Here is a 26,200-nt window from a genome sequence, read left to right on the forward strand (position 1 = left end):
CAGCACGCCAGGCTGTTTACTGATGGTTCAGTGTACACAAAATTATTTAAAATCTTGTTTAAAATTACATTCAGACTATGGGGGTTACCGCACTTGTATTCCCAGCAATGTATTAAGAGTTTGAAAACGTTATAAAAAATACTGTTCACATTTTGGTTCTTGTAGGTTATCCGGGCTGTGTAACCGTGGTCTTGGAATTTTCTTTCCTGACGTTTCGCCAGCAACTGTGGCAGGCATCTTCAGAGTAGTAACACTGAAGGACAGTGTCTCTCAGTGTCAAGGGTGTAGGAAGAGTAATATATAGTCAGAAAGGGGTTGGGTTTGAGCTGAGTATTGTCCTGCAAAAGTATTGTCCTGTAAGTATCAAGATAATGTGCTAATGAGGGTATGGTATGTTAATATGGAACCATTGTATCCTGAAGTGATCTGTTAATGTGTGTAATCCAAAACTAATCTGTATGGCTATTGTTGAATGTTGTCTTTGTCTGGAGGTTTTTCAGGGCAGGAAGCCAAGCCTTATTCATTCTTAAACTCTCCTCTTTTCTGTTAAAGTTGTGCTGATGTTTGTGAATTTCAATGGCTTCTCTGTGCAATCTGACAAAATAGTTGGTAGAATTGTCCAGTCTTTCAGTGTCTTGGAATAAGACCCTGTGTCCTGTTTGTGTCAGTCCATGTTCAGCCACTGCTGATTTCTCAGGTTGGCCAAGTCTGCAGTATCTTTCATGTTCTTTTATCCTTGTTTGTATGCTGCGTTTTGTGGTCCCGATGTAAACTTCTCCACAGCTGCAAGGTATACGATATACTCCTGCAGAGGTGAGGGGGTCTCTTTTGTCTTTTGCTGATCGTAGCATTTGTTGTATTTTCTTGGTGGGTTTAAACACTGTTTGTAGGTTATGTTTTTTCAAAAGTTTCTCCATCCTATCAGTGACTCCTTTAATAAATGGCAAGAATACCTTTCCTATGGGAGACTGTTTTTCTTGAGTTTTCTGATTTTTGTTTGGTTCAATGGCCCTTCTGATTTCATTCTTGGAGTAGCCGTTTGCTAGCAGTGCGTGATTTAGATGGTTAGTTTCTTCCTTGAGAAACTGTGGTTCACAGATCCGTCTTGCACGGTCCATTAATGTTTTGATTATTCCTCTTTTCTGTCGGGGGTGGTGGTTGGAGTTTTTGTGTAAGTAGCGATCTGTGTGAGTTGGTTTCCGGTAGACCTTGTGACCTAACTGAAGGTTTGATTTACGGATGACAAGGGTATCAAGAAATGGGAGTTTACCCTCAATTTCCTTTTCCATGGTAAACTGAATGTTTGGATGGATATTATTAAGATGGTTTAGAAAGTCCATTAATTTTTCTTCACCATGGCTCCAAATGGTAAATGTATCATCTACGAACCTGAACCAGACTGTAGGTTTGTAAGGTGCTGATTCTAATGCTGTCTTTTCAAAATATTCCATGTAAAAGTTTGCTATTACTGGACTGAGTGGACTTCCCATAGCTACTCCATCAATCTGTTCATAAAATTCTTGATCCCATAGGAAATAACTTGTTGTCAAACAATGGTGAAATAAGGCTGTTATATCTTCTGGAAAAATCTGGTTAATCAATGAGATTGTGTCTTTAACTGGAACCTTGGTAAAGAGGGATACAACATCAAAACTGATTAATATATCCTTTGGATTGAGTCTTAACGGACTGATTTTGTTCATCAACAAAATCAGTCCGTTAAGACTCAATCCAAAGGATATATTAATCAGTTTTGATGTTGTATCCCTCTTTACCAAGGTTCCAGTTAAAGACACAATCTCATTGATTAACCAGATTTTTCCAGAAGATATAACAGCCTTATTTCACCATTGTTTGACAACAAGTTATTTCCTATGGGATCAAGAATTTTATGAACAGATTGATGGAGTAGCTATGGGAAGTCCACTCAGTCCAGTAATAGCAAACTTTTACATGGAATATTTTGAAAAGACAGCATTAGAATCAGCACCTTACAAACCTACAGTCTGGTTCAGGTTCGTAGATGATACATTTACCATTTGGAGCCATGGTGAAGAAAAATTAATGGACTTTCTAAACCATCTTAATAATATCCATCCAAACATTCAGTTTACCATGGAAAAGGAAATTGAGGGTAAACTCCCATTTCTTGATACCCTTGTCATCCGTAAATCAAACCTTCAGTTAGGTCACAAGGTCTACCGGAAACCAACTCACACAGATCGCTACTTACACAAAAACTCCAACCACCACCCCCGACAGAAAAGAGGAATAATCAAAACATTAATGGACCGTGCAAGACGGATCTGTGAACCACAGTTTCTCAAGGAAGAAACTAACCATCTAAATCACGCACTGCTAGCAAACGGCTACTCCAAGAATGAAATCAGAAGGGCCATTGAACCAAACAAAAATCAGAAAACTCAAGAAAAACAGTCTCCCATAGGAAAGGTATTCTTGCCATTTATTAAAGGAGTCACTGATAGGATGGAGAAACTTTTGAAAAAACATAACCTACAAACAGTGTTTAAACCCACCAAGAAAATACAACAAATGCTACGATCAGCAAAAGACAAAAGAGACCCCCTCACCTCTGCAGGAGTATATCGTATACCTTGCAGCTGTGGAGAAGTTTACATCGGGACCACAAAACGCAGCATACAAACAAGGATAAAAGAACATGAAAGATACTGCAGACTTGGCCAACCTGAGAAATCAGCAGTGGCTGAACATGGACTGACACAAACAGGACACAGGGTCTTATTCCAAGACACTGAAAGACTGGACAATTCTACCAACTATTTTGTCAGATTGCACAGAGAAGCCATTGAAATTCACAAACATCAGCACAACTTTAACAGAAAAGAGGAGAGTTTAAGAATGAATAAGGCTTGGCTTCCTGCCCTGAAAAACCTCCAGACAAAGACAACATTCAACAATAGCCATACAGATTAGTTTTGGATTACACACATTAACAGATCACTTCAGGATACAATGGTTCCATATTAACATACCATACCCTCATTAGCACATTATCTTGATACTTACAGGACAATACTTTTGCAGGACAATACTCAGCTCAAACCCAACCCCTTTCTGACTATATATTACTCTTCCTACACCCTTGACACTGAGAGACACTGTCCTTCAGTGTTACTACTCTGAAGATGCCTGCCACAGTTGCTGGCGAAACGTCAGGAAAGAAAATTCCAAGACCACGGTTACACAGCCCGGATAACCTACAAGAACCAATAAACTCTGACCGTGAAAGCCTTCGACAATATGTTCACATTTTGTTTGGCCCCTTTAGCTGTGAAGACGTCTTCCAACCATTTATAAGCCATGGTATCCAAAAACCCTTTTAAATCGATGTTTTTAACAACATTTTCAAACTCTTAATACATCGCTGGGAATACAAAGTGCGGTAACCCCATTGTGTATATAAGTGTACATAAAGCATATGTGAAACATACATGAATTTCGTGTTTAGACTTGGGTCCCATATCTCATTATGTATATGCAAATATTCCAAAATGCAGAAAGATCCGAAATACGGAACACTTCCGGTCCCAAGCATTCCGGATAAGGGATACTCAACCTGTATATATGTATTCAGCTTTAAATGTGTAAATAACTGTGTTTATTTTGGCTTGGAACCACCTCTCCATAGTGGTCAGAACGTTGCTGACAACTTTGCTTTCTTCAGATGAGGAAGATGAAGAGGATGCAGTGGTACAAAAACCACCAGTCGAACCTGAAGAAGAAAAAACGTTGAAAAAAGAGGAGGAGGAGGAAGGTACAGAACACTTGACTTAGAATACAGAACTCTCTTCTTAAATTCAAGCTTCCCTTGTGAGTCTCCACTGAAAATGTACAGAATTCTTACCTTACAGCTTTCAAAAGGAATAATTTTTAACTCCAGTCACTATCTAAAAATGCATAAAATCTACACCAACACTTTAAAGCCATTGTAATTGCTAAAAGAAATAACTTCGGTTTTATTCTGGCAGTTGAAAATGAAATCCTAAATCTGTTTTTTCTTTTCCTCCCCAGCTGCCCCTCATGAGCTGACAGAAGAAGAAAAACAACAAATTTTGCATTCTGAGGAATTTTTGAGCTTCTTTGACCAATCTACTAGGATTGTAGAAAGAGCTCTCTCTGAGCAAATTAACATTTTCTTTGACTACAGTGGGCGAGACTTGGAAGAGAAAGAGGGGTAATATGGGGCTCTTGAAATGTGTTGCTGTGTGTTGTTTTGATCTTACTGCAAGTGATCCTAAGTCCGCCCACTTCCATTGCTTGTCCTTTGCAGGGAAATTCAGGCAGGTGCTAAGCTCTCCTTAAACAGGCAGTTTTTTGACGAACGCTGGTCAAAGCATCGGGTTGTGAGTTGCTTGGACTGGTCATCTCAGGTAATGAAAGCACCTTGTTGAAAGTCTTTCTGGTAGAAGCCCCTTAGCAGATAGCTTTCCCCCCCTCCTTTGCTTGCAGTGCTAGATGTCTGTGGTGGTTGTGTAAACTCAACGCCTGATTCAGTGTGTGGAAGGAAAAGACTATGCAGCAGGCAACCTCAAGAAGCATTGTCTTAGAATAATGTCAACTGCAAAAGCTTGATTCGGCCCCAAATGCACCAAAGTAGGAAGCATGATCTTTTCGGCATGTGCTGTTGCATACAAATGTTCCTTTAATATTTAAGTGGCAGTTATAAGGATAGTAAGAGCCTCGTGGCACAGAGTGGTAAGCTGCAGTACTGCAGTCCAAGCTCTGCTCACGACCTGAGTTTGATCCCGACGGAAGTCTGTTCCAGGTAGCCGGCTCAAGGTTGACTCAGCCTTCCATCCTTCTGAGGTCGGTAAAATGAGTACCCAGCTTGCTGGGGGTAAAGGGAAGATGACTGGGGGAAGGCACTGGCAAACCACCCCGTAAACAAAGTCTGCCTAGGAAACGTCGGGATGTGACGTCACCCCATGGGTCAGGAATGACCCGGTGCTTGCACAGGGGACCTTTACCTTTTTATAAGGATAGTGGTCTCATATGCCCTGATAATGAAGCTGACTTCCCCAGCTTGATTGTCACTGATTGAGTTTACATTTTAATATTTGGTTTCTTTATGTATGTAGTACCCAGAGTTGCTGGTTGCCTCCTATAACAACAACGAAGATGCTCCTCATGAGCCTGATGGGGTGGCCCTGGTGTGGAATATGAAATACAAAAAAACAACTCCGGAGTACGTCTTCCACTGCCAGGTATGATGCGAGTTCCTGTCTTGCTGGGCTCGGAGTTTTATGTTGATGAATGTGGACAAGTGCCACCTTCTACTTGTCAATATTGATGATTTCATTGGGCAGCCCTGAACTTTTAAACTGCTTGTTCTTGCAAACATAAGTTGACAGCTGAAGAATCTGTTCATCTTTTTTTTTTTAAAAGGTTCATGTGTAGCAGCCTTTTTAATATACTTTTGGCTATTGAAACATGTGTACTGTTTTGGATTTCTTATCCTGGTTAAATAAAAAGGAAGTCTTGCATGCGGTAAGATTGTGGAGATTTTTTTTGCAAGAATTATGATTAAAAATGTACAACTAGACCTTAGCCCTCTGACTAAAATGTACATGGCCTGAGGATGTAAAGCAAGGTAAGTTGAAACACATGCTTCAAGCAGAAACAGATGAAAGAATAAAAAGTATTAGTGGGGAGGAAAAATGTACATGTCTGGTTTGCTATCTCTTGCCAGAAATGGAGGCATTTTTTGCAAAATGTCATAATTCGGAAAACTCACTTAACTACATCTTCCAAGAGTAACGTTTCCTGGAGATCAGTGAGCTGCAGTGGGTGGAGGGAGGCAGGAAGGTTCCATCCTGCTGATGAAAAATTTAAGCTGGATCATATGATAGTGTATAGTTTCAAAAGTTTCAGTTATGATTTTAATTGCTTGTTCGTTTATCTAAGTTACCTTTTTTTCTTTCTTCATCCAGATCTAAATGTCAGTGGGAAAAGAGTGGACAGTCGTATTAAAAATAACACGTGTGTTCTTTGCTTCCCTTACAGTCGGCTGTGATGTCCGCTACATTTGCAAAATTTCATCCCAATTTGGTGGTCGGTGGCACATATTCGGGGCAGATTGTGCTGTGGGATAACCGCAGCAGTAAGCGAACTCCGGTTCAGAGAACTCCCCTTTCAGCTGCTGCTCACACGGTAGGGGGTGGAAGATCTTCCACAAAAAAGCACTTGCTTATTCACAAATTAACCCATTAATGTAGATCATTGTTGGCTTGGGGCAAGAAGTGATAATCTGTTCCTTGAGGATAGCTCATTTGGGGCTGCTGCTCTTAAAAATGTTCTATATTAAGAGATCTTTTATAGCATCCACTGTGTAACATTCATCTTTTGTTTGAGCTAGGAATCCACAAGCTTATTTTTATTAAGCTCCTCTTGAGAGATTTGTCCTGGACTCCTGATCTATCCACCCTTTTTGCTTTTTAAACAGATCGCCACTTCTCAGTTCTGCAGTATTTCCACTCATAGCCATGAGTGTTCCTTCAGGCTTCAAGTGCTATACATTATCTGCACTTAAATAGGATCATGCCTTCAGTCATCCACCCCACACCCTTGTCAAGAGCACCATTGTGCTGGGGTAACGTCAGAATGCACAGAAGTTGCAAACTCTGCTTTTAAGAGGCAGCCTGCCTGGCCAAGCAGCTCCCCTCAGCCACGCTTTGGCTTGGAGACTATTGATAAAGTATGTTGTGTTCTTAGCCTCCTTATTGCACCATGTTAATTAATGCCCAATCCCTCCTTTGTCACAATCCCCCCCCCATTTATGGCATTGTTCATGGATGATCCCTTAGCATTTAGACCTCCCATCCCATGCTGGTATAGTGGTTAAGAGCGGTGGACTCTAATCTGGAGAATCGCGTTCAGTTCCCCACTCCTCCACATGAAGCCTGCTGGGTAACATTGGGCCAGTCACAGTTCTCTCAGAACTCTCTCAGCCCACTCAGAGGCAGGCAACGGCAAACCACCTCTTAACATCTCCTCCCTTGAAAACCCTATGGCATTGCCGTAAGTCAGCTGTGACTTGACAGCACTTTACACATACACACATCCCATGCTAGATTCCTTATGCCTTCCAGTCAGGAATCAGGCACTCCATGTTAGCCCTGGGCTTACAGTATCCAAATACTCTTTTTTCCCCCTCTCATCTGAACTTGAATGGTAGTTTTGGAAAGCAGTGTACCAAATTATTTTCCCCCCACTTGCATCAAAGTGTCTGTAAAATATTCTGAGAAGCCTTGTCAAGCTCTGTTGTTTGCCATTTTGTTTTAGCATCCTGTGTACTGTGTGAATGTGGTTGGGACGCAGAATGCTCATAACCTCATCAGCATTTCAACTGACGGAAAGATCTGCTCATGGAGCCTGGACATGCTCTCACAGCCTCAGGTACAATAAGTGAAAGTTAGCAGCAGACATTGCCATGCCATCTGTTTGTCCCACCACATGAAAGCCTGGGCGTTTAGTTGCAATAATAATTTCACAGTAGAATTGTCATGTTGACCAATTAATACATTGTTAGGTAAATGTTTTTTCCCCTCCAACTCAGATGGCCCAGGCTAAGCAGGGTTAGTCCTGGTTAGTACTTGGATGGGAGACTACCAAGGAAGTCCAGGGTTGCTACGCAAAAGCAGGCAGTAACTAATCACTGCTATTCATCTCTGACCTTGGGCTAGTCACAGCTCTTAGAGCCCTCTCAGCCCCACCTACCTCACAGGGTGTCTGTTGTGGGGAGGGGAAGGGAAGGAGATTGTAAACTGGTTTGATTCTCCCTTAAGTGGCAGAGAAAGTTGGCATATAAAAACCAACTCTTCTTCTTGCATAGAAAACTGTACACGGTCGCCATAAGTCTGCTGCACCTTGATGGCCTTTTCCATCTCCAGCTATGTGTTTGCTACTGAGGTCTAGAAATTCTAGTGTATAGCTTTCTGGTATTCAGAAATCTGTCAGAGTGCCAGTATCTTGCAGAGGGGTTGTGTTGGATTAGAATCTGGGAGACTTGGGTCATATTCCCACTCAGCCATGAAGCTCGGTCTCCCTCAGCTTAACCTACCTCACAGAGGGTTGTTAGGAAAAAATGGGAGGGGGGAACTATCTTTGCTGCCCCTGAGCCTCTTTGGAGGAAAGGCAGAATTAAAATGTATGACTAGTCAGAACTGGAGACAACATGGTATCGTGGGTAGTGCTGGACTCCGACTAGGAACGCCTTCAGGAAGACTGAGTTGCTTTTGGAGAGGCAACCACAGTTAACTTATTTCACAGGGTGGGTAAGTTAATACAAAACACATAATGCCACCTGGAACTCCATATATGAAGAAGGGTGTACAAATGTGTTAAAATATTATTTTACTATGAGGCAGCATTGAGGAAAGAGAATTGCCTGTGAAATTGTGGGGACGGGGGCTGTGGCTCAGTGGTAGAGCATGGCCTGCAGAAAGTCCCAGGTTCAATCCCCAGCAGCATCTCCAGTTAAAGGGACTAGGCAGATAGGTGGTGTGAAAGACCCATGCCTGAGACCCTGGAGAGCCGCTGCCTGTCTCAGTAGACAATACTGACTTTGATGGACCAAGGGTCTGGTTCATGTGTGCAGATTCAAGAAAATTGTTTCATGTGTGTTTCCCCAGGGTGTTCCAGAGAAACAAACCCATTCTTTAAATTGAAGAATGTTTCTATAAAACTAGTTCCAGAAATTGTACTTGATTCTTGGCGAGGAAGGAAAAAAAGCTGGGGGAAAAGAATAATGTTTCTCTCTTTCTCCCCAGGATAGCATGGAGCTAGTCCATAAGCAATCCAAAGCTGTGGCGGTCACTTGTATGTCTTTCCCTGTTGGAGATGTCAATAACTTTGTTGTTGGAAGTGAGGAAGGCTCTGTGTACACAGCATGTCGTCATGGCAGGTGAATGGAATTCCATTTTAAAGCAGAAAGTTCCCCTGCGTCCCCAATTTGTTCTGTAACATAACATGAGTTCAGGAAGGTTTGTTCTCTTAACTGCTTGCAGACGATCCTATGGTGGGGGGAACTGTACTCCTCTTAAAAGGCATTATATGAACTGTTAAAGAGTATTCCAAGTTTCCTTTTTTTTTTTGGGGGGGGGGGTAAGAGTGAATTTTGAGTTTTGGAATAAAGATGAACCATCATTCTGGTCATTTGAATTGTGGCGGAACATCCCCATCCCAAACCCTTTCTCAGCTCTATGGATAATTGTACAGTAGCATCACGCACCAATCTTAAATTGGGCAGCATGTCTCCTGCTGTTCAATCGGTGTTGAAATTGTCTGGCTGAATCTTATCAATTGCTTTCTTAAATGAAATTGAGGCCCAGGTTTCAGCTCAAACAGACATCATGTTCTACAGCACTTTGGTTTAAAACTAACCCCAATTGGTAGTTCTTCCATTTAATCAGTTCTGGTACTATCGGGGATACATTGTCCCTGGTTTCAGACTTGAAAATTGCCCCAGGAATATATCCTCTGGAAGCTTCATGCCCCACAGAAGACAACAGCATCTTACTTTTAATGATTCAGATAATTAGGTTGAAAAAATGCCCAATTAATCAGATTGCTTTTTATTGGGGTTGGCATGTCCCTGTATGAGACATATTTAATATATATCCAGTCCCACCAATCCCTACACTGACATATAAGTAAAAGGACACTAACGCTTGTGCAAAAGAAGAATTTCCTTATTCACCTCCCCCCCTGCCAAATCCCATGCCATTTTTGGAGTCTCTCCTTACCCTCAAGAGAGGCCTTTCTGGGGGCACAAGGTACTATAGCAAAAAAAAAGGGGGAGGAGCCAAAATCCAGTTAGTTCTCTATAGCTAACTCATTATTTAACTTGAAGCGACACGGTTTTATTGACATCCACGCCACTTGCTAGTGGGGAAGGGGGAATAGGCAAGAAAATCCCCTTTTCCTCCTCAGTATAGAAACAGACCTCTGGTATTCTGTGTGAAAGCTGTGTTTGAAGGAGCTAAATTTCCTTGTGTCCATCTTTAAAACAGTAAAGCCGGGATCAGTGAGATGTTTGAAGGTCACCAGGGACCGATTACAGGCATCCATTGCCATGCTGCTGTTGGACCTGTGGATTTCTCTCATCTTTTTGTCACTTCTTCTTTTGACTGGACTGTAAAGCTTTGGACGACTAAGGTATCTAAACGGGCCAGGTGACTGTCTGTTTCTCAAGAGGCTGGAGCAGTGAAGGTGTCTCGTTAGTCTGAAAAGCTACTTCACAAAAGCCAACTGGTGTAAATATTTAATCCAGTTCCATGATACAAATTTTTGTCCATAACTTTGTACTTCTTAGGATCACTTCTGTAACATATCTTAGAAGATGCAGCGGTGCAGTTACATCTAAGCGTGAACATTAAACATTTCCGCCTTTCCCCTTATCCTTTTCTTAGTGAGCTGAGAATTTAATGTGAGTGTGAAATCTCCAGACTATCTCTTATAACCACCCGTTCAGGTTCTATAGAGCGCAGCTGTTTTCTGGCACACTGTCATTTTGGGCATCATCAAATACATTGGGTTGAATCCACTAAAGGACTCTTTACATTCATAAAAGAGTATCTTTGGATCCTTAATGATTAAAAAAATGTTTTTACATTATGTTTCTTATATTTGTATGTTTCTCCATGTTGCCAAATATATGAAGATAAAAATTTGAAAAATATTAAGAATTGCCAGGTCTTACAATTTTGTACATGTAGTTATTGAGAAAACCTAGAGATTATTAATTAGTCAATCATGCTTTTGTTACAAATAAGGCTTGGAAGTTGACATGTTTGTCAGTTAAGGTCATCCCAGCCTCTTAAGTTAATGACGAAAATTTGCTGTTGCATGATTTCCAACACTTGGGTGTTCAAATGTCTAAATGTTGTTCTTTCAGGGATTTTTTTAAAAAAAGTTTTATTTACCCTTACGGTTTATGAGCCAATGTTCCTTCCAAAAATTTTATCTAACAGTGAAAGCAAGAAAGGCATCAACTGAGATTCCTTTTATTACCATCAGGTTATCTTGGTTGGGGAGGGTGTTTTTTTTTTTTTTACTAGAACGGGAAGCCTTGCAGAATGTTAGGAACAAACAGTGCGAGACCTTTTGTTACATTCGAGTCGAGTAGCATCTTAGAGACTAACAAGTTGTTCAGGGAAGAGCTTTTGAGAGTCAAAGCTTCCTTCTTCAGGTATCTGACAAAGGAAGCTTTGACTCTCGAAAACTCATAACCCGGAAATCTTGTTGGTCTCTGTGGTGATCCTGGACTCAATTGTAGCTGTTCTACTGCAGATCCAACCTGGCTACCCTCTTGAAGCACCTTTTGTGTTGCTTTGTTCAAAATTTTATGATGTGCGTCAGTGGTTGATCGTAATGTACAGAAGTATGAAGTTCATTCTCTGCATTTATCCAGGTATCTTGGAACTCTGATTTAAGGATCATGAAAAATATGATCTATAAAGGTGTTTCTCCCCCCCCTTTGGTTTTCAGAACAACAAGCCCCTGTATTCATTTGAAGACAACTCAGACTATGTTTATGATGTGATGTGGTCTCCCACCCACCCTGCCCTCTTTGCTTGCGTAGATGGAATGGGCAGGCTGGACCTGTGGAATCTCAACAATGATACAGAGGTAAGGGCAGGTTATGTTCAGTGTTCCAAAGCTAGCAAGAGTGACTGAGCCTTGAGGAACCTGAATGGAATGGAAAGGTGCCAGAGAAATGTTTTAAATAAGCAGTCATCTGTAACACCAGAATCGTTAAAGATTTTGTGCTTTATTTCCTTAAAGGAGTGCAGATTTAGTAAACATTCCCTACCTCACTGCTTGGTTTACAGAAAAGAGCAAATCACAAACCAGTGTCTAGAAAGTTTTTTGCTCTCAAATTAAGCCTGGAGAGCAGCTGGCCCCTGTTCCTGTGGGGAGGTCAGAGGTCCTTAAGGGCAAGAAGAAGGAATGGCAGTGTATATCCTCCTCACTTACACTGGTGTGTCGTTTCCTTATTTCTTCATGCTTGAGTTCCTTTAGCCTGGCCCCAGAATTGGGCAAGTTTAGCTTCCTGTAGTTGGGTACCCCCCCCCCACACACACTGGTTTCTTGAGAACCAATAGCTCATCACACTACCCAAAGCAGACATTTGTAACATCGGATGACTGCTTCGTGAATCTGTACTTGAATCTGCTCCTGCCACACAGCAGTAGATCACCAGCAATGCACCAGGCACTGAGCAAAACCCAGAAGCAGCACTGTCACCAAGTTCTTTAGAGCACCGCACATTTGATATGCTTAGTACTCCTTTTATGCAGAACACTTACTCTCAGTATATGATGTATGTATGAAGATGTGGGCTACTTATTATAAAGTAATTTCTTCCAATGTGTTTCCAGTTAAATATACACAGACAAGATTTTGTCTAAAGGAAGAACAAAATGTAACTGGGGCTGTCAGCTTTGAAGGCTTGGAGCTCTTTTTCCTACCATTATCAACCTACATCTTGTGTTGGGTGTATCACAGGAATTTCAGATTCTTAAAAGGCAGAATATTCCCCCAGTGTAGTGTAGTGGTTAAGGTGTTGGACTGCAATCTGGGAAACCCAGATCTGGGAAAGCCAGGGTTCGAATCCTTACTCTGCCATGGAAGCTTGCTGGGTGACCTTGGGCCAGTAACACACTCTCAGTTCTGACCCTGGCAAGCATTGGGATGGGAGACCTCCAAGGAATATCAGGGGTGTGACGCAGAGGCAGGCAATGGCAAACCTCCTCCAAAGGTCTCTTGCCTTGAAAAACCTACTGGGTCGCCATAAGTCAGTTGTTACTTGACGGCAAAACACACACAGAATAACTCCCCCCCCCAATGTGTTATTTTAGCATAAGAGACAGCTGGCCAATGTTGTCCATTTGATGTTTTCAAATCTGGCTAAGCTGAAGGCAGCGTAGAACCCCTGATGCAGCAATAAAATTTGTTTTGAAACCGATGCAGGTGCCAACAGCGAGCATCGTTGTGGAAGGGAATCCTGCTCTGAATCGTGTGAGATGGACCAATTCTGGACGTGAAATTGCTGTTGGAGATTCTGATGGTCAAATAGTGATTTACGATGTGGGAGAGGTAGGTAACTTCCTTTTGAAATCCCAGCCATGTGCAACGTGCTCTGAATTATTTTACTTCATTCAGAGAAAAGGCACATTTTTAGACCCACTTCTTACAGTTTAGGGATGCGTGGTTATGCATCCAAGTACAGCACGTTTGGCATTCTAAGAGAGCCATTTATTAACACAGATGCAGTTTTCGGTGTAGTGGCGAGCACCCTGGTCAGCACCTAGTTTTATTGAAGGATGAGTTCAACAAAGGAATGCGTAAAGCCCCAAGGCCCATTGCCCAGTGGCCAGCAGCCAAAGCACACCAACACCAATGCTGCTCATCCACATGGCTACTTTTTCTGAGGTCAGCAGTCAGTGAGGGTCTAATGGAAGTAATCAGGAGGCCAGACTGGCCCAGGACCACCAGTTGCCCAACGTCTTTAGGATAGACTCCAGTGCAGTAGTGCCCAGATCCGGCCATCTGTTGGTAAAGAGTGAGCAGGTAGGTATCCTGTACCAAGAGCTCTGTTAGAAATGCATAGGACACTTGCTACTTGAATGGCTGGGGGCGCAAATATACCCCCTGGAGAGAAACTGAGAGCGCTCCTAGCAGGCATTGAACACAAGGCCGCTTTGGCTGTTGCAAAGTTTATTTTCCTCAAGTTATAGCAAGATATAATACTATGAATAAATAAATGAGTCCGAGTCTGAAGTCAGGCTTATTAGGGTGATTTTTAACTTTATCAGTGTGATACTGCTCAAAGCCACTGGGTCGAATGAGTAGTTTCATTTAACCAATTAAGCTACTTCAAATGGGTTATTTATAATTTTTGTGGCTTTTATTCTTATGCTTTTGTACCTTGCTATTGCAAAGGTGTTTTTTTTTAGGATCGGAGGACTTTTCTGTGTTATCAGTATATGTTGAGGTCCAAGTAGTGGGAGATCTTGAAAACAGGCTCAGTAGCCCATCCCCATCATGATACACATGATGCAACAAATCCTGGGATGCCTGGTGGTCTTGGAGCAGTTGTGTGCCCATTCTGGATCTCCTCACAACATTCCCTTCCTCTTACATATTACCGTGAGATGATGCAGAACTCACTTGACGAGGAGAAGTGAACTAGCCCCAGTTATGACAATACTGTTTCCTTCAAGGAATTCAGAGGGGTATTTCAGAGCTCAGGGCAAGTTTGGGTTAGAGCGAGACTGACTTGTCCAAGGTCCATGAGCCATTCGTTGGCGTTGAGAATTGGAATCTGGGTCCCATCGTGTCGTCTCTTTCACAACACGTGGCCAAGTGAGGTTATGGCTTACTGTGCTCGTGCTCACTAACATTCCTCTATTAACTTTGTTTCTCTGCAGCAAATTGCTGTTCCCCGAAATGATGAATGGACGCGTTTTGGCCGAACATTAGCAGAAATTAATGCCAACCGAGCTGATGCAGAAGAGGAGGCAGCAACTCGCATTCCTTCCTAGATAGGACCTAGTAGTGAATTGGGGAGTGGGTAAGAGAGGGCTTCAGAGTAGTAGCATGCGTTAGCCTACAGAGGAAAGAGAATATGAAAATGGCAAATAAACCGGATTTGACACGCGTATGCAAAGATCCCTGAAACAGATCTTGCCGATTTGCTTTTTACTAGCAAAATCATACAGCCTTAATCTGCCTGGTGTAATTTATTATTTCACCTTAACTCAGCAAGGAACACTAACAACATTGTATATTTGAAGTTACTTGGGTTGTCCCAGTTTTCAGCAACATGTAACTGTTTCTGAAAAATTAATTTATGTTAGTTTCTAAACAAGAGCCGTCCTCAGTTAAACTGATAGGCTGTGCAATGAACATCAGTCTCTGAAAATATGTTACTGCTTTAGTACTCAAACTGCTTAAGTTATGCATGCATCTGTTCACAGTAACCTTTATCCTAATTATTATACGATAGGCTCCAGGCTACGGTGGTAGGTCATGTATGTGAATTAAAATATGTGCAACTTTTGTTTAATTATTTAGCAATAGAAACTTTCTACAACACCTGCTAAGTACTTTTGGATTTTTGGGGTTAAATCTGTGCAGTATAGATAAGACTTCTTTATAAATAAACATAACATGACCTTTTTCTCACGAGCCCTGGTCTTAAAGACTCATTTTTGTCCAAAAGCAGTTGTTGCCAGTCACCTGTTGCCACAGGTAAGAGACCATGTTGCAAGGTATGTAGGATCTGAACTTTCTGCTGCCTTCATTCTGAATACCTCAGGTAGCTTAAGTGAGAATAATGTATGCATATCCCTAACTACACGAGCTCTTAATGATCCAGGATAGTGCTATAGTAGAAATAGTGGGGACACCATATGAATCAGGGCTGCAATGCAGGGCAAAGGGGAGATTATTACTCCTTGCTATTGGTGGTGGTGAAAAGTGCCGTCAAGTTGCTGCTGACTTATGGCGACCCTGTAGGGCTTTCCAGGCAAGAGATGTTCAGAGGTGGTTTGCCATTGCCTGCCTCTGCGTCACACCCCTGGTATCCCTTGTTGGTCTCCCATCCAAATACTAATCAGGGCCGACCCTGCTTAGCTTCTGAGATCCGGTGAGATTGGGCTATCCTGGGCTATCCAGGTCAGGGCCTCCATGCTGTTATGTGTGTGTAAAGTGCTGTCAAGTCGCAGCCGATTCATGGCGACCCCTTATGGAGTTTTCAAGGCAAGAGACTAACAGAGGTGGTTTGCCTGTGCCTTCCTCTGCATAGCAACCTTGTGGTCTGCTATCCAAACATTAACTAGGACCGACCCTATTTAGCTTCTGAGATCTGATGAGATCAGGCTAGCCCGGGGCTATCCAGGTCAGGCCTCCATGCTATTTCCCCTCTTAAAATGCCCTCTCCCCAGCTTTAGCGTCTGGTAAGGAAATTGGGAGGATGCCAGTATTTTGTCTGCGTTTTCCCTAGTGAGGCTTAAGCAACTGGAGGGCATGTTTAATCAGCGGAATGGCGCAGGGACAGAGACGCAATGCCTCCTTCCACAGTAAGAACTTAAGAGTCTGGTGGTCCATCTAGTCCGGTTTCATGCACTGGCCAGAGAGTTGCCTTGGAGGGCCAACAAACAAGGCATAAAGGCAAAGTCCCTCCCCTGATGTTGCCTCCTAGCACTGAGTTTCAGAGGTTTCCTGCCTCTGAATATAGAGGTTCCCTTCCCTCACCGTGGCTAGTAGCCATTGATGGGGCTGTCCTGCATGAAATCCCACAGTATGACTCCGTATAAATCATCTTCACATGTCCCCTGTTCTAGAAGCACAGCTTAACTGATGGGGAAAGGGGGGGAGCTAGACTGCTCATAGGTATCTCCTTCCTCCTTTTATGAAGAGCCAGTGTAGTGTAGTGGTTAAGAGGTTTGAAGCAGTAGACTAATCGGGAGAACCGGGTTTGATTCCCCACTCCACATGAGCGGCGGATGCTAATCTGGTGAACCATGTTGGTTTCCCTACTCCTACACATAATGCTAGCTGGGTGACCTTGGACCTCTCTCAGCCCCTCCTACCTCACAGGGTGTCTCTTGTGGGGAAGGGAAGGTGATTGTAAGCTGGTTTGATTCTTCCTTAAGTGGTAGAGAAAGTTAGCATATAAAACCAACTCTTCTTCATCTTCATCATGGAGCGCGTAGACAGCAACTGCTTTGGCTTCACTATACTCTGAATCCACGTAGTTGTGTCTTTTTATTGTTGGGCAGTTGAGTTACTTGAATACAGTTTAGAAACCTTAATGTTTTCACAGGTTGTTTTTTTCAAACTCTTATTGCCGTAGTATTAGTCTGCTACTTGCCTTTAAATGGAGCCCTTGTTTTCCTTCTCACTCCCGTTTGCTTTGAGCTGCTACCTTTGGGAGGAGTGTGGCGGTATATGAAGTACCCTCTTGGCCTCTTTTTGCTGCCCACTTAAAATTCTTTTTTTTAATTAACAGTTTATTCTCACTTTCAAAAAATGTTCCTGATCCCCTTCCTTGTCCTAGTGACTCCTGTAAACACCCCTTCCATGCTGTATCTATTTTTGCATGCCCATTTTTGATTTCCATTTCTCCTTGAGCACCTGTAGTATCTTTTCAAGTGCTGCTCTGTAAACTTAGATTTGTTTATGGTTTCCCTATTGCTATTGTCGTCTTTTAATTTTTTTAAAAAAAGTTGTATCCGTATGGGGAGAAGGAACCATAGCTCAGTAGTAGAGCATCTGCTTGGCATGCAGAAGGTCCCAGGTACAATACCTGGCATCTCCAGTTAAAAGGACCAGGCAGTAGGTGATATGAAAGACCTGAGACGAGAGCTGTTGCCAGTCTGAGTAGACACACTAACACATGAAGCTGCCTTATACTGAATCAGACCCTTGGTCCATCGAAGTCAGTATTGTCTACTCAGGCAGAGGCTCTCCAGGGTCTCAGGTAGAGGTCTTTTACATCACCTACCTGCCTAGTCCCTTTAACTGGAGATGCCGGGGATTGAACCTGGGACCTTCTGCATGCTAAGCAGATGCTCTGCCACTAAGCCTCGGCCCCTCCCCAATACTGACATTGATCGACCAATGGTCTGATTCAATATAAGACATCTTCATGTGTTTCTGTCTCTACAACAGATGAGAACAGCTGCAGATTCAGTTCAAATGTCACTTGTTCATGCTTCTTCATCACCCACATAGAGCGTGATGCTGAGCAAGATGCTCATTTGGTTTGCCTCTCTCTCTCTCACCATCACCCCCTGACTCCTATTGAGGCTAGATGGTGGAAACCAGGAAAAAACATACTTTATCAAAGAGCTTTTGTCAAAAAAACAGCCCCATTATCTTACAGCTCACTTTCAAGATCCTCTCCTTAAGTATCCACTGCGACTCTTTCCTTTGGTTTATTTTGGCAGCTAGCCTGTCCCCCTCTCCAGGACACCCACTTATTATGGGAGTGATTGTAAGAGCCTTTATTTCCAAACCACCTGCCCCACAACTGCAAGCTTTTGTTAGTATCTTTCCTCAATGTAACAATCGGCTATGTAGTCTGGGCCCAGTAATGCTGCTGCTTTCTCAACCACGGGTAAGAGAGCCACCAGAGGTTCTTGCTTCACTCCTTTCCTTATTAGTACAATTCCCTCCCCCTTTCCTCTTGATCACCATAATTTCATATTCAAACCAGGTTCCCTTAAAGCCATGGTTTGGAAACCCACTTCAAGCCATGGCCCTGATTTCAATCAATCAATCAATCAAGATTTATTTCGATACAATATCAGCTCTGAATAAAAATCAAAGTTAGGTTAAAAGGCCCTGATTTAAGAAGTGGCGAAAAGCAGATTCCAATCTTTGGTGTCATCTTTCCAGTGGTGGGTAGGAATCTCCAAGAGATAGACCAACTCGCTCCAACTTGATCGGTCAGAAGTTGAATAAAACAGAAGATCGGTAGCAGGCACCTTAAAGGCTAATATTTATTTCTATATGGTTTTCATGAGTCACTCAGGTCAATTCTTCTGATACATAGAGATCATATAGACATAAATGTCAATCTTTATAGGTGCCGCTAGCCTTTTGTTTTACTTTGCTACAATGGACCAACATGCCTGCGTCTTTGCAATGGTCAAGGGTTGCAGAGCATGGAAAAAAATATGCCAAATCCTTAGCAAATGAACAACTCTGATATATTACGTGCTGTGGAACACAAGCAGGATGCTGCTGCAGTTGTCTTGCTTGTGGGCTTGCTACAGGCACCTGGCTGGCCTTTGTGTGAACAGACTCCTGGACTTGATGGGCCTTGGTCTGATCCAACATGGCTTTTCTTGTGTTCTTATGTCCTTAAATATTCTGGTGATTTTCCTGAGTGTCAGATTCCTTCTCCCAGTTATGCATATTTAGAGAAGGAGGGATCATGGCTCAGTGGTAAAGCATCTGCTTGGAATGTAGCAGGTCCCAGGTTCAATCCTCAGCATGTCCAGTTAAAAGGTGTTGTGAAACTCCTCTGCCTGAGACCCTGGAGAGCTGCTGTCAGAGAATACTGCCATTGATGGACCGGTGGTCTGATCGAGTATGAGGCAGTTTCATCTACCTATGAGCCAGATCAGTGATACAGAGAACAGCAGAACAGAGAGAGAGCTGGAAAGACCCAGAAAGATTATGGCTCCTAAATCCGATTCAACATGGTTCCTCTTGATCTATTTCTTTGATCTAAACTGTTTTCAGGAGGAAATAATTGAAGTTAGGAATAATTCATGTTGGGCAATGTAAGAAGTTGTTGGGAAAAGTTCCATTCTCTGCAACAACAAAAGAAAGCATTGTTGCTAGAAGTGGGAAAAAATGACAAGTATAAAACACAACAACAAAGCAAGTCAAGGAACAGCATGAAGAGAAGTTACAGCTGTTTCTTGACAAATTGTTTAAAAGGTGTTTCAATACAATACAATCCCCTATGCCAATACAAGATTACTATACATCTGACTTGGCAATTTCTGCACCTCAAATTATTCCATGACTAGCTTTGTTGTTGCATTTTATAACGTTTTTTACCTTGCTTTAATTTGTAATATTTCCACATTCAAGCAAATGTTTTGTTTTGCTTTCAACTGCTTCTTTTCCATTGTTCCTTAAGCTACGCTTGTATTCTTCTGCATACATTTTGATCTCTGGTTCGATGTATATATTGCTTGAGCAGTTGTTTTCAAACTGTGATTCTGTACTTCTGAGAGAATTTGTCTTGACTGTTCTCTTTTTATTTTTTTAAAAACCAGATTAAACTTTGGGACATTGACGTTTCAGAAAGCTGAGACCTCTCTGCACATCCACATTTCTTTTTAAAATGGGTATGGGCACTAGGAATGCCCTGACCTGGATAGCCTCAGGCTAGCCTGATCTCAGAAGCTAAGCAAAGTCAGCCCTGGTTAGCATTTGGATGGGCAACCTCCAAGGAATACCAGGATCATGACGTGGAGGCAGGCAATGGCAAACCACCTCTGAATGTCTCTTTCCTTGAAAACCCTAAATGGTCTGCCTAAGTCAGCTGTGACTTGACGGCACACAAAAAAAAGGCACTAGGCATTTTCAGAGTAACTAGCAAGCATCACTCAAAGATGTTTTGTTTTGTTTTGTTCAGCATACTCCCAAGTCAATTTATTGTCCCTCTTCCCTGATTGTGTGTTTGTATATCCATATGTTTTTATTGTATTGTTAAATATATATAGGATCCCCTCCATGTTAAATGCAGTTGTAACATTTTCAATATTTTAATGCCTTGATGTTTGCCACTTTGAAGGCCGTATTTGGGTAGGAAAGTGGCATATAAATTTTTAAAATAAATTAATTTCTAGTGGTGTGGTCACACTACGGTAGGAAAGGGACTACCTAGTTGGCACAGGTATTCCTGCTGTCTCACAGTTTTTATGCCTTTGCATTTTCCACCCCCACAGTGGATGCCCAAAGGACTATCAATCTCCTCTATGAAAGATTGCTGCCCCACAGGTAGAAAACTAAGGCAACGAGGGCTACGGCACAGTGGTTTTAAATACAGTTTATTTCCACATGATTTTTAATAAAACTTTCAAAACGTTCTGTACATTTCAAACCATTTAGAACCACAATACCTGTTTCTACAAATGCCACTGCATTTCAATGCCATGATGATGTCTCTGTACAAAGATGTACAATATGTACAGTAACATGGAGTGCAAAAAAAAGCTGTGCAAAGCCAAGCCTCGGTTACTAATTCATGCCGCTGGCAGAGGGGTTTATGCATAGAACTTAAAAGCTTGAATCAGTCTCCCGTGTGCAAATGATTAATCGCATTTTGTATAGAAAGGAGTGATTCCATATCAAACACTCTATCCAGCTAGAGTATCATGCAGCTGACCGGAGGAGGGGATGGGGGAAAGGACTGCCTATATACGTTCATTGCACCATTTGGGTTTGGCTCGAAAGGGCAGCTCAGGATTCAGCTGCTGCTTTGGGTTGTGCTGCAGCGACGCCGGCCGGCCGAAACTTTGGAAGAGAGAGGCCAAACTTGTTCTCTATACCGGCGAAAGTAGCCGTGGCGAGTCGATAGCCGCCTATGTGGTCCGGATTAACAGGAGGAAGGTCTGAGATCCGAGACTTGAGTGTAGGTTCTGAGCCGGAGGGTTTGCTGTTTGGAGGCAAGAAGAAAACTTTAGGTGTCACCAGCAGCATCAAGAGATCACAGGCAATAGTTCAGATGGGCTGCAGCTTCCAAACACATTTTCCCCTTGCCACCTCATGAACACATGAAGCTGCCTTATAATGAATTAGACCCTTGGTCCATCAAAGTCAGTATTGTCTACTCAGACCGGCAGCGGCTCTCCGGGGTCTTTCACATCACCTACCTGCCTAGTCCCTTTAACTGGAGATGCCGGGGATTGAACCTGGGACCTGCATGCCAAGCAGATGCTCTACCACTGAGCCACAGCCCCGCCTCTGACATTATTACATGGCTTGTCAGAGCTGGCTAGCTTGCCTCAATTTTATCTGCCTTTATTGGCTGTTTTCATGCACATTGGATAATACTCGTTAAGGAATCATGTGCAACTGGATTTTCCTGTGTGAAACAGGAAAGGTGATTAAAACGAATTGTTTCATCATATCTTGTGGTTCAGGGAGGCAGCCTTGGTCACCCAAAGTGGATTAAGAGTTGCAGAAAATTAACTGCCCCAGTTAAGAGACCTCAGAGTAGGAGGTCTCTTCACTGGGTGCTGATTAGTTTCTGGGTCCAAGTCAAGGTGTTGGCGCTCACCTTTTAAAGCCCTTCATGACCTGTGGCCACATACTTGAAGGACTGAAGAAGAAGAAGAGTTGGTTTTTATATGCTGACTTTCTCTACCACTTAAGGAAGAATCAAACCGGCTTACAATCACCTTACCTTTCCCTCCCCACAACAGACACCCTGTGAGGTAGGGAGGGGGCTTAGTGTCACCAGCCCAAGGTCACCCAGCTGGCTTCATGTGTAGGAGTTGGGAAACAAACCCAGTTTACCAGATTGGCCTACGCCGCTCATGTGGAGGAGTGGGGAATCAAACCTGGTTCTCCAGTTCAGAGTCCACCGCTCCAAAGCACCGCTCTTAACCACAACACCACACTGGCTCTCCAGAATCTCTGTGCAGACCTTTCCTGAACAGAGCACCAGGATCTACTGAACTCCTGTTTGGATGGGGTGGAAATGAACCCATGTCTCAGGTCAGCTGATCAGAACTGTCCCTGCCAGTTACTCATTAAAGATCTGCTCTAGCCAGAACCAGGTTGGGAGCAGGATTGTTTAGGATTTTAAAAAACAAAACTAGAAGTATCCATGTGTACAGGAGCAGGCTCACATCTGGCCAACAGTAATTTAGTATCTCTAAAATGTCATATATATCTTTTCCACAGCCCCATAAGAGGGTTAAGGACACACTGAAATCAACGTATATCATCCATGCTGAATGATTGTAGTATGTTATTTGGATCATAACGGGCAAGTTGTCCTAGGTAAAGGTCCCCTGTGCAAGCACTGGGTCATTACTGACCCATGGGGTGATGTCACATCCCGACGTTTACTAGACAGACTTTGTTTACGGGGTGGTTTGCCAGTGCCTTCCCCAGTCCTCTTCCCTTTACCCCCAGCAAGCTGGGTACTCATTTTCCGACCTTGGAAGGATGGAAGGCTGAGTCAACCTTGAGCCAGCTACCTGAAAGCAACTTCTGTCGGGATCAAACTCAGGTCGTGAGCAGAGCTTGGACTGCAGCACTGCAGCTTACCACTCTGCGCCACGGGGCTCTTCAAAGTTGTCCTAGAGAGCATTATTTAGTATTTCTTCAGACACAAGATCAGAACCATTAAACTAAAATTTCACAATACATTGGGGGGGGGGGGTTAACTGGCAGTTAAATATGAACTTTTTAGTTCCTGATGCTTGAATGTGGAGAAAAGACAATCAGATCGATTTCTAGCTACCCTGAGTGGTTTTACAGTAGGATTTACAACCAGTCTCTCAGCTACGCCTTTCCCCCACCACCCTTCCTGTGATTTTGTTTGAAAATCTCTTATTTTCCAGTTCTTATGAAGAAATGAGCTCTGACTCACAAAAGGTTATGCCGGGATGAACTTGGTTCGTTTTTAGGGTGCCCCTTGATCTCTGTTTCACTATCTGAAGCCAAGTCTTCCTGTCCCAGTAAACATGTTGTGAGCGTAGTCGGTCACTGATGCTGAACCACAATATCACATGCTGCTGCTACTTAAATCCAGGTTACTGCAAATAAAGCCCCGTTGCAGTACTCTAATGCTTTTCCACTTAGTAACACGAGTCAATACAAGACAGTTTTCTAAGCTTTCACAGCAAGAACGCTAACGTATCGACGTCGAGCAACCTTGCCTTCTAGAAACCTCAAGACACTTCAGATCGGTGTAATGCATTTATATCCCGTGTCTCGTGGGATGGAAATTTAAAGACAGACAGACTTGGGGGATGAATTGCACTTACATTCCTCCAAAATCAACGTAGAACCATCGCTGCAGAAGTTCATAGGTCAGCAGAGTGACGCCGAACTGGGGTGAAGATCGGAACACTCGCGCTGTTGAATAAAATGAACGAAACTGTTTATCGCAAGAAGCTAACTAAAATGGCACACGGTTACAACACTTAGTCCTCTATGTCAATCAATCAAGCTTTAATTTCGATACAATATCAGCTCTGAATAAAAATCAAAGTTAGGTTAAAGTAATAAAATAAAATAATAAAAGTTGATGATTCTGGGAAGGATGATTGAAGAAGAGGAGGAAAGATCTTCTATGGGGAGAGGTTTTCAATTAGCTATTTACAAATCCCACTAGACTGGAGGCAAAATTTGGCTACTTGAATGGTTGTCTCCTGAGAGGAGTCTGCTAAGAGAAGGGAAACTTTAGCTTCTTCCGATCTCCCAGGAATGGATGACAATATGGGGAGAATGTACTGCGATATTATGTCGTTGTAGAAGGGACATTGCAGCAGAACATATTCTATTGTTTCCACTTTCTCTGTTTTGCATAAGCATAGTCATTGATGAAAGGGAGTACAGAGATACCTGCCTTCCAGGAGAGCCGAAGGTAAGGCGCTGAAATGCGCAAGAGTAGGTCCTCGATATTCATGTGGTTTACTAAAAATAATACACGCAAGGTAGTCTCCCCCACCCCACCCAAATGCACAAACACGGTACTTGGTATCCCTTTCCTTACCTCCAGCTCCCTTCCAAAAAGCAATGGGGCCTTCTTCTCTAAGAATTTTCCCAAAACAGTCGATAACGCCGTTGTACGTGGTTTGACCTGCACGAGCGGCCACTTGTAGTCTTGTCTTGATGACATCAGCAGGGGTCACCAAGGAAGCCGCGGGCACACCTTTTGAGAGAAATGAACAGTTTAAGATGAGGACAAATGCCCCAGAAAGGCAGAAACATATCAGCCTATGAAGAATCCATCTGTAACCATTAGGCTTCTGAAGAGTAACACAAGCTGTTCACCTAAAAAAAAAAGGGTTTTCTCCTACTCTGCAGCTTTGCCTTGTATGAATGAATGGTTTATTTGCATATAGCATTAGGGCCATTACAAACATATCAACAATGCCACAAATATATAATAAAAGGAAAAGTACTAGGTTAATAAAATGCTAGATCAGTAATAAATATACATAATAAAACTATGCCAAATTGATGCATACAGAGCAATAATGACTAAAAATTGCATTGGAGTTCCAGTCGGCCAATAAGACCTAGCAACCATTAAAATCAACTCGAAGGGTCAGCTCTCTTAGCAACCATGTTGGACCTTTTCTTTCTTTGCCACCAGAGCATACAGAGAGGTCCTATACAAAACAAGCCCATCAGAATCTTTTAACAAAAATACCAATTTCTCAGCACTAGGACCAGTGTTTAGGCCAGAAACCAGCCCGGCAAGAAATTTAGCACTTTGCCTTGTATGCTAAAGATCAGTTTTGCAGTGTGGCAATAGGCTGCAGGAAACCACAGACTCACTAACTGGATGCGAGGGGGAAGGGGACATTTTGCGGTCCTGGCATGCAGCATTATATTTATTTATTTATTATTATGGTCCTTAGACCAAGCATAAAATGTCTACAGTTACATGGCATACCCAAACCGGCAGTATAAAACAATACATTTGATTAAAACATGTTACTCTTTAAAAACTGGTCAACAATATAAATATAAACAATCCGTCCCCTCTACAACTTTTAATTTCTATTTAAATTTCCTATAATTGAATACAATACTACAAAACTTGGCCACTAACTTTGTTACCTGAGAAAATTAATCCTTAAGAAGGATGTTAACTATAACGGAGTCAGGATAACCAGTGCTCTTTCTTAAAAGAGGGCCAAGAATCTTCTCCCTGTCTTCCTTATAGTACCTACACCTGAGAAGGACATGCAGCAAAAACATTGGGGCGAGTTTTCATTCTCTCTCTGGCCCAGCTGTCGCACATACATCTTCGGCAACCCAGGATGTAAACACGTGGCTCCGGGTCAGTGTTGCTCTCTGAACAACAACCCTCGTGACCTTAACAGCATGATTCTTACCTTGCAGCAAAGAGCCGCAGGCATCCCGCACACCACGGACATGGAAAGGGTGGACCCCCAGCTAACTACCGACGAGGCAGGGGAGAGCCTTATTTAACAACAGTGGCTGGGATGCTTTGAATTGCATGTGGCTGAGTGGCAACTGTCTTGGCTGAGAGCCAGCAGAGGAGAGGATGGAGTGAAAGCCAAACCCACCATCCATGGAATACCTTTATTAGGACCCACCCAATGACATAGCCTAGTGAGCAAGCTTTAGAGGTCAGCAGACCTCTTCTTCAGGTTGGATGTCGCAAAATTATAAAAGCGAGGGGGAAGCAGATTTTTTCAAGTTATGATGTTAGGCCTTCTCATGCCACCATATGGTGGATTTTCTGACAGGCAAAGAAGATTCAGGTCTTCAGGTAGCTGCAGGCTAGGGGAAGCCTTACATCATGACCTGAAAAACATCTGCTCAAAACCTGCTTTTTCCAGCATGGTGTAGTGGGGAGCCAGTGTGCTGTAGTGGTTAAGAGCGGTGGTTTGGAGCGGTGAATTTTAAT

At 42.8% G+C, this 26,200-nt stretch overlaps 2 protein-coding genes across 5 annotated transcripts in view; one reads left to right on the forward strand and one right to left on the reverse strand.

The window, feature by feature from the left end:
* Window positions 1-14,673, forward strand: part of DYNC1I2 (dynein cytoplasmic 1 intermediate chain 2) — a 37,825-nt gene extending 23,152 nt beyond the window's left edge. Inside the window, exons 7-17 of one of the 4 annotated variants that reach the window (XM_056861247.1) lie at window positions 3,707-3,796; window positions 4,054-4,216; window positions 4,313-4,412; window positions 5,121-5,246; window positions 6,046-6,192; window positions 7,324-7,437; window positions 8,811-8,944; window positions 10,053-10,197; window positions 11,530-11,670; window positions 13,015-13,140; window positions 14,475-14,673. In XM_056861247.1, coding sequence (XP_056717225.1) covers window positions 3,707-3,796; window positions 4,054-4,216; window positions 4,313-4,412; window positions 5,121-5,246; window positions 6,046-6,192; window positions 7,324-7,437; window positions 8,811-8,944; window positions 10,053-10,197; window positions 11,530-11,670; window positions 13,015-13,140; window positions 14,475-14,588 — 1,400 coding nt within the window. In that variant the 3' untranslated portion in view covers window positions 14,589-14,673. The remainder of the gene's footprint in view (window positions 1-3,706; window positions 3,797-4,053; window positions 4,217-4,312; window positions 4,413-5,120; window positions 5,247-6,045; window positions 6,193-7,323; window positions 7,438-8,810; window positions 8,945-10,052; window positions 10,198-11,529; window positions 11,671-13,014; window positions 13,141-14,474) is intronic. The other 3 variants (XM_056861250.1, XM_056861249.1, XM_056861251.1) reach the window with 3 other exon arrangements.
* Window positions 14,674-20,998: 6,325 nt separating this feature from the next.
* The window catches only part of SLC25A12 (solute carrier family 25 member 12), a 70,971-nt gene continuing 65,769 nt past the window's right edge, over window positions 20,999-26,200 (reverse strand). Inside the window, exons 16-18 of the mRNA XM_056861115.1 lie at window positions 24,308-24,466; window positions 23,577-23,667; window positions 20,999-21,232 (exon numbers count right to left, since the gene is read on the reverse strand). Coding sequence (XP_056717093.1) covers window positions 21,037-21,232; window positions 23,577-23,667; window positions 24,308-24,466 — 446 coding nt within the window. The 3' untranslated portion in view covers window positions 20,999-21,036. The remainder of the gene's footprint in view (window positions 21,233-23,576; window positions 23,668-24,307; window positions 24,467-26,200) is intronic.

The sequence above is a fragment of the Euleptes europaea genome, chromosome 15 (assembly GCF_029931775.1).
Source record: "Euleptes europaea isolate rEulEur1 chromosome 15, rEulEur1.hap1, whole genome shotgun sequence".
Lineage (NCBI taxonomy): Eukaryota > Metazoa > Chordata > Lepidosauria > Squamata > Sphaerodactylidae > Euleptes > Euleptes europaea.